Below are 12,360 nucleotides of genomic sequence, written 5' to 3'. Positions count from 1 at the left end.
GCTGTGTCGCTCTACGGCCGCCAACGAGCTCGGTGCTGTCGGCGTGGCCGCTGCGTCATGGATGGAGCTAGCTTTCTCAGGTTGCAACCTTAACGCGCTCCGCCGCAGCGCTGCCCAACGTACGAGAGGGGCGTCCCCGCTCACAAGACGATGACGGCGACTTCTTAATCCTCGCCGAATTGCCAATAACCCAGTTATCCTGTCACCGTCTGACATATTTTACGCCACCGGCTCCCAGAGGAGGCGGCCGACCGAGGGGATGCGGAAGATTATGAATACGTTCTTATGCAAAAATTCCCCCTCCCTCTTTGCTCATGAAATATGGAAATGCAGCCGGTCCTTGCGCCGATTAAAGGGGATACAGGGGCCCGTGCCTCTCGTCTGCTTCCCCCTTCGTTCCCGTGTTCACGCTGCGTTTGCTCCACCCGTGCGCCCGTTCGCGTCGTGCGCGCACGCGCCTGAAATCAGCATAAGGACGCGGATATTTCACGCGGGGCTGCGCGCCGCCTGGAGGAAAGGAGGAAAAAAGCGATAGTTTGCAGGAGATCGGAACAAAATAAAAACGCTCCTCCCGAGGCGTGTGCTGTCAACTCTAGTGTGCCGCTGGATTCTCGACGACAGCCGTGTATGTTTGGCGCTTGCTTGGCTCTTTTCTTCGGTGCCGCCCGGTCGCAACCAAGACTTCGCGCTGATTCCAGAAGAGCTCTGGCTGCCATAACACTGCGAATGCCCCCTTTTTATAAATTCTGTTGCGCTCCCATTTTTGTCTCCCAAAAATGGCGCCGTCTTGCCACCATGGTAAGCTCGCGTACAGCTGCTGACGTGTGCCAAGGAGTGCTAGGCAGTATTCACCGCAATTGGTGGCTTGTGTTTCTCGTTTCAAATATATGGGGTTTCCACTGCTTATAACCGCGCACCGTATCTCCCCCGCTATTGTGCACATATTAGCATGTCCAGAACATCGGCTCTCACCACCGCGCTCCAGTTTCGAATAAAGGCTTCATTGATTGATTGATTGATTGATTGATTGATTGATTGATTGATTGATTGATTGAATGATTGATTGATTGATTGATGGGTTTAACGCGCCGACGCAACGAAGGGGATGAGGCGCGGCGTAGTGTAGGGCCCGGGATTAATTTTGACGACCTGGGGATCTTTAACGTGCGCCGAAATCTCGAACACACGGGTGTTTTTGCTTTTCGCCTCCATCAGAAAAGCGGCCGCAACGGCCGGGAATCGAACCCGCGACCTCGTGCTCAGCAGCGCAACGTCTTAGCCACTGAGCCACCGCGGCGGGTGCGAATAAAGGCACGTCTATCGTACAGACATCCCGAGAGTGAAACTGGATCATGCGAAGTCGCGGCTTTCGATACAAGCTGCGCGATCTGGCATCCCCCAGTGTGGAAGCTTTGCGCTCGCGCAGTCAGGGTAAGGGTGCGTGTCGTGTGCGGGGCGCGCCTTGAAGCACCCGTGCCTCACATTTGGCCGGGCGGAGCCTTGCGCGTTCAGCCGGCTGTTTTTTCTAATATCAAGTTTCACAAATACATCGGAAAGTGCCCAACGGCCTTAGTTTGCTTATTTTAGAAATATGTCACTTCTCAACTGAAATAAAAAAAAAAAACTCGCATGGTAGACTGCTAGCATTTCTCGGTTATTTTTGATGCCAGTAAAGATGTGGTATATTTCAAAAAGAAGCAAACTATGCTCTTGGAAACATTTCCATGTATTTGATAGACTTCGTATTAGTGCACGAAGGTCATGAATTCCCATAGGAATGTGATCGGGTGGGTCCCTCTTAAAGATCCCCGGGCGGTCCAAATCAAAATCATTCCGCAGCTTTGTAGCGCACCTGTGGCTTACTTCCCCGAAGCATTCGTATATGTATGCATATACATATATACGCGCACACCGCCGCTCGAGTAACCCTAGGCGCTTTTCTTATAATTAACATCGATAGTTTCTCCCATGGAAGTCAGTGGGTCCTTCACATGCATGTGAAGGGACCCACTCACTGCAATGACTTGTGTTTTGGAAATCTAAAACTGTCCACCGACATATGTGCGAGATGACCACGACGCCATTACAGTGCATTAACGGCGCAGCAAAGAGACTAAATTCATGTGTTTCGCCTTCCCGTTACTCCTTATAGATCGGCGGGGACGAACAGTTAGTCCGCATTTGTGCGCACGGCACACAATCTGCCACAGATACTCCCCTTGAAGATGAACTGTTGCCCGCGAAGACTTACGGCTGCATTTTAGTCCCCAATTTAGTCCTTTTTGCCTAAGAGTGTAGCATATGACCGGGTAAATGTGCTGCGGATCGTCATGACGGCGTACGGTCTGCAGAAACCGGAGCCGAGACTGACGAACTCTGTCCTGTCGACTGTCTGTCCCATTATTATGTCTGTCTGTCCCATTATTCTGAAGTACACTTGGTACGGCGGTGTTGCTTCCACGGGGTGTACGAGACGCCAGTTTCACTCGTCTCACTGCTTGTGTGCTTGACAAGTGTGGTTGCGCCGTTTCTAACTCCCTCCGTCCGTGTGCCCGCAGGTGTCTAATTGGTTCGGCAACAAGCGGATACGATACAAGAAGAACATAGGGAAAGCGCAAGAAGAGGCCAACCTCTACGCAGCCAAGAAGGGTGAGTGGGCTTCCTCGCATGCCGCTGGTGGCCGGCAGGCAGCCGCAGTCCGCGAGGCTGGCCGCTTTCGAAGCCGACCGGTATGCATTGGGTGCAACCAGACGACGCTCGTGAAGGCCTTTTCTGGTTCGTGGGAAACTGTGGCTGTTCGTGCTTCCTGCTGTGCGTCGGTCACCCGAAACGCCATTTTTGTGCGCAGCATTACCGAATGCAACCCGAAGTTGTAATGACCGTTGACTCGACGGGATAAGCCGCAATTGATGAACTCGGCGTGCTATACCGTTCGAAGGGAAATTTCCTCGGAATTTGTGTCGTTGCGCCGTGCGTCTGCCGGATACTGGCATTTGCCCTAGTTGCGCCCCCGACGGCTGAGACGAAGCGTTTTGCAGGCTTCCGGGGTATGGAAGTCTGCAGCTGCACTCGAGGTGACCTCACGAATCCTTTTGCTCGAGTGTGCGCGCCAGGGGCGTCGACTTCAAGCCGTGTCGAGGGCAGATAGGCGCTGCGGCAAAAATGGGAATAGGGGAAAGTTGTGGCGCGCTTTTATTCCACGTTTTTGCGCATTCCATAAAGGGCGGGAGAGGTCGGGCGGCGCCCCCTGCCTGTGCATCCCTATTTCCCTATTCGCGCCTCGCGGCCTTATCGGCTGTCCGCTGGCAGCGGCTGCTCGGCGGGCGCCGTATTTGCCGATGCTCTCGAGACCTTAGCCGAGCAATTTTTCGCCACTTCCCGCCGCCCCGGCATTTCGCCAACATCCTTCCTCCCTGCTTCTTGTTTTGCGTCTTGCCGCCTCGCCCTCTCTTCGTTCTCCTGCGAGAAACACGCGGGCCGGTGTAAAAGAGCGCCTCCTGCTCTCCCTCCGTCCCGGGCATCCATTGCTGCCAGGATCATTGGTCCGAGAGGTTTCTCTTCTCTTTCCTCCGTCGTGAGTCCCCGGAGGGCGCGGGGAAGGCCGACGTGCGGGGAGTGCCTTGAGCCGGGCCGTAATGTATGCATGTGTTTGGAGGCTCATCGAACGCTCGCTCGCGCTCGACGGCGCAAATGCGGGCCGAGAATCGCGGGAGGCTGAGGTGCCTAGCAGTAGCCGGCGCAGTGAAAGCGCGCTCTCGGGGCGCCGCCTTTTGTTTTGCCGATAAGACGGAGGCCTGCTTTTCGCCGGCTTGTTGCTTTTCCCGCTCTCACTCCCTGTTTTCCCAAGCCCGCATTTGCCGCGCTTTTTTGCCCCCCTCCGTGCTTTTGATTCGCGAAGCTGTGCGCATCCTATCGGAACGTCCGCTCTCCTCCCCTGCGGCGCCACTGTGCGCGCGTGCTGCTGCGTGGTGGAGCGCCGATTCGAACGACGCGTAATTCGGGCGTGTGGCGGGCGCGGAAGCCGCTTTGGGGGCGCGAAAGCTCTGCGGGCAAACAACGGCGCCGCCCGAAACAAGCCTAGCCCTGCCGCGTAGACCTGCGGCGGAAAGCACGCGTCGGCTGCTGGCGTCCCCCTCCCCCAACGCTGCGCGGCTTCCCGGGATCGTTATCGGGGGAAACGCTTGTTGCCTGCGTGGTTCATGCGCGCTCAAAGACGTCCGCTCTCGCAGTTTCACCACCATTTCTCTCCTATCGAAGTATGTGCGCGTCCCCCACGTTATGCGAACGCCCGCTATTATGGTGTCGAGGAAAATTAGTCCAAGGGATATTTCTGCAGCGCGCGCCTCGCTGAATCTGAGCGTACGGTATCCGGCAATAGCGGATGGGGGTCAACTCTTCCTCGGTAACCCCGAAGGGTCAGAGTAACCTTCCGCGACTTGAACCTCCCGTGCTTTCTTTTGTATCGCTTTGCCAATTGGTGAAGCAAGCATAGATTCCGTAGTTACTGTGCGTTTTCTCGACTCTGCAGTAGGTGCAGATTCCTCCTTATGCTTCGCAAGTTACGGGCGAGCTTATTGTTTGCCCTGGGTGTTTTGAATTTGTCCGCGTTGATAGCCTTTCAACAGGTCCATGTTTAAAAACAATGTTCAGAAATATTCCTTCGCATAATTGCGTTCGTTTGAAGCTTTTCCAGTATGCGCTGTGCTGGATGTGGTATTTCTTTTAAATCTAATTCGAGGGCCTGCGTTGGTCTGGTAAGGTGTTTGTGCTAGCCTTTTTTCCGGAGTGCTAGGCCCGTTGCTGGAACGAGGTCGGTGGGGTGTCGCTGCCGCGCAGTGCGTACAAAGCTATTTAGTGCACCGACATTCCTGGTGCGCTGTGGTTGCAGAGGCGCGAATCTTAATCGCTGACTGTGCCGATGGTGCTAGCACACGAAGCGGGTGTGCAGCCTTCCTGACTCTGATCCCCTTGCTCTTTTCAGCATTCCCGAAAAAGAAAACAGACAACCATAGTAAGTGGAACAGCGCATGGTGATAGCCCACACGCCAAAGTGCGGTTCCATTCTTTTCAGGGCTGTAAAGGCGCGTTCGCGCGCATCGGGACGGCATTTAGGGCCCAAGCACACTGCTGTTGCAGAGAAAAAATCTCAGCCTTTCGCAGTTGTCGTAACGTCGAAAAGTAACACGGGGGCTGTAGTCGCGGCCCCGGGGTCAGAAAGAAGGGCCCCTTCACCCCCCGAATTGTCGGAGCGGCGCTGGCTACCACCCCAAAGCGTCAGATACGGTTGTGATAAACGCGAGAAAGTGACGGAGAACGCAGTCGCCCAGATAGCGAAATTGGTAGGGCATCCGACATGTGATCGGACGGCGTGTATTCGGACCCCTCTGTGGGCGCGTGTTCCTCTCCTCTTTCCTTCCTGACATAATATAGAGTAACTTCCCTAGTCAAAATATTAATTAAAAACACTGCGTTAATCGGCGGTATTAGGCCGCATTTGGAACTCTCTTCATTTTATCAATTTGGAGCAAACCCAAACTCGTTTAATTTACCAAGAAGCTTGGTAAGGAGGAGCGAATCGGCTCATCGCATAGGTCTTGTCGCGGTGGCTGGCGAGACACGAAAGCGGAGAGTAAGAAACTGGCGTGGCCGTTACCTGCTGCCTGCCAAATGCTCTCCCGGCGACCGGCGCGTGGTCCTTGCCCGTGGGGGTGGGGGGCTTTGGGCGCGTGGACGTCTTGACGAGACTAGACGGGCGCTTTCGGCAGCGTCCAGCGGCGCCCAGTGGCGGCCCGTCCGAAATGTGCGCGCATATCGGTGCCTTTGTCCCTGCTGCCCGTCACTGTTGGGCGGCAGATATTATTTGCCGTGCCGCTCGGCTGTCGTCAGCCCGAGCAGAGGACGGACGTCTTTGCCGAAACGCCGGAGGAGCCGCGTGGCGGGAATGCAATTTCTCGCGCCGAAGACACGTGTCCCATCGAATTGACGCTCGCCGCTCTCAACTGTGCGACAGGCGGCCGCTATTGTTGGCGCACTTCTTCCCCCGCTTTTCTATCCCCTTGGAGGACGAGGGGAAAGCGGCCGCGTTCGGCTAGCCAGGCTGCCTGTCTGAAGGAAGCGCGCGGAAGGTTGTGTGAATTCGTTCTCCGAACTCTGCGCGAACGGTCACCGCGTGTCTCCCGCCCCCGTGGGCTCCGTTTATGTATGCTTACGCTTTCGAGATGCGCGCACGTGGCGGCCCGCTTGTGGACGGAAGCCGTGCGACTCCAGGCGTTGGCAAGTGGCACGCGACGTACCCGGCCTCGAGGCGGCCTTAGGGAGCCTGTCGTGTGACAACGGATGGCGCGCAAAATTTCTGGCTTTCTAACCTTCCCTGCACACTTGTGGCAGCAGGCGAAAAAAGGAGCGAGGGATGTCGCTGCGCGCAGACTTCTCTGCGCTTTTCGGGTGCCTGGATGTACGTGTGTCCATTATCTTATTTTTATTTTTTCGTTCTCTTGCAGTTCTCCCATTTGCTAGTCGCCCCAGAAGTGAAGCACGGGCTTATCTTCTGATTACGTTTCTGGGCAGCGTCTCCTCTGTCGACTTGAAGTTGTCGTTCAGCGGTTTCCTTGGTGTTCTCTTCGGGCGTAGCGAGCACTTCGGAAATTCTCTAGCGTGCTTTGCAATGCATGCGCGGCTACCGTTTGAGCAGTACTGGCCGTTTCTATACGTCGCCCGTGTAGCCTTGCATTTCTGTAGTGCCTGAAAGGCGCGAGGAACGCCACTTCCCGTTTACTTTTTCCGTCGCTGTTTTATCCGGCTGTTGTTCTCTTGGCGAATTTGGTGGACGAAAGCAAAGAACTTCACAAATACGTTATTAATCTGCCTTTTCTTTTTTGGTTTTTGTTTTCACGGCAATGATTGCGAAAAATAATCCTATTGTCTTGCCTGCAGCCGTCTTTGCCCGCTAGTAGAGTAGTATAAATTTTACTTCTGACATAAACGTCATCCAGGTTTTCATCTATCATTTTTCCGACTGAAGCGCTCGTGCCGCGAGAGCAGCAGCAGTACGGCTTAAAAATAATGTATATACATTGCAAAAGGATCCACGTTCGGGGATAGTCGCGCATCTTGTTTTGGGAAGCGCAAAGAAAGCGGGCTTGAAGAGGAAAGGCGCAAACACCACAGCGCAGTGCCCGCACCTGCGTTTATTGAACCTTCTCGCCTGCATGAATATCCAGCGCGCGTATCAATGAAAGGCTTCAATTTATTTTTTTACATAGCACCCGCTGGCTGCGAAAATAATCTAGTGCGCCTTGACAGCTGTTGGTAAGCGACAGTTTAAAATTCCAGGTGAACCCGCGCACCCTGAGTGGCGAGCATCGAGGCAGCTACTGCGGAGACATTTCGTAGCCGTACTCGGACCCCCTCGCTTGCTGTCGTCTGTCGGCGGTGTGAGCCTCTCGAATGCACCGCGGTACTTCGGCGCGACCCGCCCAGTGATCGGGGGCAGTAAAAAAAACGAGGGTTCGGCTCGCCGGGTGAATTGCTGCTGGGCATTCGCGCGGTTACTAAGCGCGGCTCTTGCCGCCCGGGGGCCCGACCCCTTGTTTTACTGCTCCCGGATGCGTTGTCTCGTGCGCGTTTCTCCTCGACGCTAATGAGTTCCGGCGGTGCGTCTGTTTAGCGCGGGCTTCGCGCTCGCCTGCACGTGCTGGCGCGGCCGCATTCGGGGATAGCGGGAGTTGAGTCGGCTCCATTCACTCGGCGCCTGTGGCGACCGCGCCCACAGGGCCCGCAGGCGAGTTCCCCGGATCAGCGGGGAAATTGGCCGACTTTTCCATTGTTTAGCCTCACAGTTCCAAATGCGCATAATGTCCGGCGCTACCGAAATGAAATGTTCCTGGAGCAATGCAAGAACCGTGGAAGTGGTTCTTAGTAAGGGCTTACCTGCTTTCTAAAAGAACAAAAAATCATATGTGCATTTTGCTTCGTTTCCCTGGATGATGGTATTGTGTCAATTGATCTGTAAGTTAAAATTGAACGTTTAAAGAGCGGGAGAGTACGAAGCGGGATCTAGAACGGCGAAGGGGGTGCATTGCTTGCGCAGTTCTTTAAGTGAAGCTTTTAGGACTGCTCAAGACGCTGTTCTTTAAAAAATGAAAGTACGCAACCTGCCGAACCTATAATCCACTCCGAGCAGACTTCGGGGTGTGGTCAATCCAGTGTCATTAGGACTTCCATGTTTGCTGGTACAGCCCTGATCCGGGAAGTAAAATGTCTTTGTCCCGGAACGGGAGGACCTTTGCGTTCAGTTGGTTTTCCACACAAAGATGTTAGAGGTGACTTTTTTTTTTCAGTGTTTTTGAGCGAAACCACTGATGTTTCAGGCCAGTCAATCGGTATGACCGCATAAGGTTTGTCGGCAAACTCGCTGCGAGCGTAGGAAATTACGTATCAAATGGAATGCCTTGGAGACGGGAAAACGACCCTGCGGACGACCTACCCATGCGTGTGCCAGTTATGACGATCTGTAAAGCTAGTTAAGCCTTAAAGTAGGTCGCTTGTGCTAACGAGGAATCAATTGACAGGTCTCGACGAGGTGATAGCTGTCATTAATGAAACTTCTGAATACTTAATGCCCAAGTGTAGCTGATCATTATAATGTCGGAAGTATAAACTAAGGCACCGAAAGGAAAAGTTCCGGTAAACGAAGAGCTCGTAAACTAATGACGGATTCATATGATAGTTCCTATTTTGATTGCTATAGTTAACACATACTCATGTCACAGGTATGAATGGGGGTTTAAATGGAAGGTCGCAATAAGAGCTCGTGTGCGCAGTCGATTAAACTGCGTGGAAATGCTTAGTAGTAGTTTTATAGATATATGGTTCTAAATAATCACGTCATATCAAATCGGACGGCAGTGGGACGTTAGTAGTCACTAAGTCGTACAATTGTTATGACTAGTTACATTCGTGGATAGATTGGATGTGACATGTCACATGTGCGAATGCAATGTCAAGTGAAAGTAACCTGTGGCTGCAGGTAGGCGCAGCCTTCCATCATGCGTAATACTCTTTTCTAGTAGTTAAGAGATAATCAAAAAAATTTACACCATCTTCCCGAGAGGGGAACCATGGGGTAGATGCGACGCATCGGGGGTTGCCGTTGCGTTTCCGTTATGTTAGCGATGTCAGCGTGTGGATTGCTGTTGTTGTGTATCCTATTTACGCAGCATGTTCACCCCCGATGCGTCGCATCTACCCCATGGTTCCCCTCGCGGGAAGATGGTGTAAATTTTTAACCGAGCGCAAGCTGCGCGCTGACCGCGCTGACGCACAGATGGCGCTGCGGTGAGAGCGGCGGAGCGCGCAGCTGGCGCGGCGAGGAGAATGGGGGAGGGATGCGGACTACGCCGCGACAACGACGCGGGACAAGGCGAGTTAAAGAGATGCGTAGCATCTAACAGATAACTGGGCGGATAGGTTTCCATTGATGTTCACTAGGCGCAAGAAGACACAAGATGCCTGTTTATGTTTACCTCCGTCTATTCGTGTGTGTCTTTTAGCGCCTTGTGAACATGAATAGTTAAGAGAGGTAGTGAAGCTTGGTTACTACCTCTTTAGGGTGGTATCGCCGTATCGCCGTGGAGGGGTGTGAAGTACCCGATGACGATGACGCAGGGGGTAGAGGATGAGAAAAAGTCTAATCACAAGTATTTACAAGAACTTTACAAAAGGCATTGCAGACGACACAAGACAAAATGAAAACTTGGTTAAGAATTCAAACGCACCGCAGCGCACGAGGAAGGTATCGCCGCAATCAGGGGTCCGGAGGCCAAAAAGGTGCCGAACTTCCCCACGGTTGGCGAGAAATGCGTGGGGTTCTGGCACCCATGAACCGCCGCGGGAGCGAGTCTAGCTTGCCACCGCTGGCTATTACGATTAAAAATGCAGACGAAACTCGCTCTTGTAGCCTGTGATTCGTGTTTAATTCATTGCTTGTTTTCAACCTAACAGCAGCACTGGTGGAACGAGAAGGCGAATTTCCGGATCGAGTTCAGTTTCAGTGCCGCATTGCTGCCTTCGCCGCGCGGTAAACCATTCCTAGTCCGCGAACCGACCCGAACGTGAAGGTGAAGCGTATCGCACAAGTTGCCCCCGCGCAGTTTTCAGACTATCTCGTTTTGCAGTCGGACTTTGCTTTTCCACTCCTTGAGTTGCTTCGCCCTGGCACGAGAGTAGCCTTTCGCTTTATGCTGTACCGCAAGGAAGGAGCCCAGTGTGGGCGGCTGTGGCAGGACAGCTGTGGGCGATATTGCCGCGAGCGCCTTCTTCTGGTTTCCGAACGGGTGGCTCTCCACTTGCGCGGCTTCCTGCGTTCAGCCCTTTGTGCTCGAGCAGGGAGGCCCTGCGGCTGCCCGGATGCCGCCAGGAAGGGACGGGGAAATGGGGACACGTGGCTTGGTTTTTCTCCACCGTCCATCTAGCCTGCCTGCGGGCTGCGGCATAGTCGCGGTAGGAGTCTTGCCCGGCTCAGCCGTCTCGGAGCGCTGCCATACAGAAGGCTGCAGCTAGAGCCACTAGATCAGTTTTCAGAGTATCAGCACTCTTTTCTGTCATTTTTGTAGGCGCGCGCCGACAGCGGCCATTGGTCGAAACGCGTCACGTGACATTTGTTTAACCATGGGCGCTGACATTTTGGTGCCTCTGTATTGCCGCGCGCGCGGTCTTCCGTAAGTCGTGATTTTCGGAGCGCAGTGCGGCTGTATGACACGTTGAGAGTGAGTTTTTAAGCCCCCAGACAGAGTAGCGATGCCGTGCTGCTCTGTACTGGGCTATTTCAACCGGCAAGAAGGCGGAAAACGCCTGCATCGCTTCCCGCTGGGAAAGAACGACAGTGGCCTAGCGTAACCTATAGATATTTAAAAAGCGTTACTCAATTAGTGGCTTTAGCGTAACCTAGATCCACTAAATAAGCTAGCGTAACCGAGCCTGACCCTGTCGCACCGGCGCGCTGTCTCTACATCTTGGAAAAGTAAACACAGCTGTCATGGTGGCCAAGCGGCGCCCGGACCAATTCCGCCCTTCAATGTCAGCTGCAACAGTGCGCATAAGGCTGGCCACCTTGGCGTCAGACACCAAAATTTGCGCCCATGCGTCGGTGTCGTTACTCTTAAGCGTACCTTAAGAGTAACGACAGTGACGCATGGGTAATGACAGCGTAACTCTTAAGCGTAGCTTAAAGGGACGGAAAACCGATTTTTGTCGCGTATATGTCCTCTAGCACATATGAAAGCCAGCGTTTTATATAGCCCGGTAACCACAAGCGATTTCTAAACAAATTGGCGGAAATAATTTTAATTTGGCAGCAAACTTCCTGAAATCGGAAGGGTGGCGGTTCGTAGTGTCGAAACTTGACACTACAATATGTGTCCCTGTCACGTGACCTGCAAACCTAGCAGCTACTGCATCTGCTGAAACGTTTATTTACGTATTGTAAACCTTTTAACGCAGGTATTTGTATAAGTTTCAATTGTATACGTATTTTTCAACATTATTTTGAAAATTTTAAAAACACACCGCACGCCGTCGCTGGGTTGCTCTCAGTGTGGCTAACTTAGCCTCCATGCCCAGAATCAACAGCAGCGTTCAGTAAACAGACCCAGTGATCCTTTAAGGAGCTTCTGCCTGAGTCAGGGGCGTTTGTTCTGCCAAAATATTTGATTACAATTTCCAAATACGCCAACAGTAGCTTTAAAAAAAAAAAACGTCGCGCCCGGGCAGAATCGAACTTCCCACCTCCACAACGTGAAGCCAGATTCTACCTGTCGTGTATCCCAACAGATGGCGCATTCGTGCAAAATAGACCGTTGCATTAAAAAAAAACACATAAAACACATTCAAACTTTTTTAGCAGGGAACAAGTTTTTAAATATCGTTTTTCATTTCGCATACAGACAAAAGTATGTTGCCGAGCTACTCTATGTCATGGTTGCCAGCATCATTTTTGCGAGGGACACATACGGCTCGTAGATCTAAAAAATTCGATTTAAAAAGTTCTATGGCGTTATCAGCAAAGCCGTTTCTCCTCAAGGTGCTTTAAGTGATGCCCTTTCATTTGGGACAGAGAGTATATACTCGACAAAAATCGGTTCTCTGTCCCTTTACACAGTGGCTCTAGTTGCAGCGAGCTAAATCGGCACCGACGGGTTCGAGGAAGACGTGAACCAAAGTCTCTCGGCCGAAGAATTTTGCGCACTTGGTACGCGTTTGTTTTTACCCAGGCGCTACCCGGTCCGGGGGCGTCTGAAAATGACCTAGGGCAGCTCTACTGTAGACACATTCGTGTACGCTTTGTTACGTCACCGTTTCATT

General features: G+C 52.8%; 1 protein-coding gene across 8 annotated transcripts in view; it reads left to right on the top strand.

The window, feature by feature from the left end:
• Window positions 1-12,360, top strand: part of Exd (PBX homeobox extradenticle) — a 486,337-nt gene that overhangs the window by 306,171 nt on the left and 167,806 nt on the right. For 7 of the 8 annotated variants that reach the window (XR_013324048.1, XR_013324046.1, XM_077706727.1 and 4 more), the window contains 2 exons: window positions 2,559-2,649; window positions 4,982-5,011. Coding sequence is in view for 6 of the 8 variants with exons in the window: in XM_077706727.1 (XP_077562853.1) it covers window positions 2,559-2,649; window positions 4,982-5,011 (121 nt within the window). In the remaining 2 variants the exon portion in view is untranslated. The remainder of the gene's footprint in view (window positions 1-2,558; window positions 2,650-4,981; window positions 5,012-12,360) is intronic. The other variant, XM_077706695.1, reaches the window with a different exon arrangement.

This window comes from Haemaphysalis longicornis, unplaced genomic scaffold (assembly GCF_048455015.1).
Source record: "Haemaphysalis longicornis isolate Haplotype H1 unplaced genomic scaffold, Haemaphysalis longicornis Haplotype H1 scaffold_1, whole genome shotgun sequence".
NCBI lineage: Eukaryota > Metazoa > Arthropoda > Arachnida > Ixodida > Ixodidae > Haemaphysalis > Haemaphysalis longicornis.
This window is presented reverse-complemented; position numbering and strand designations above follow the sequence as displayed.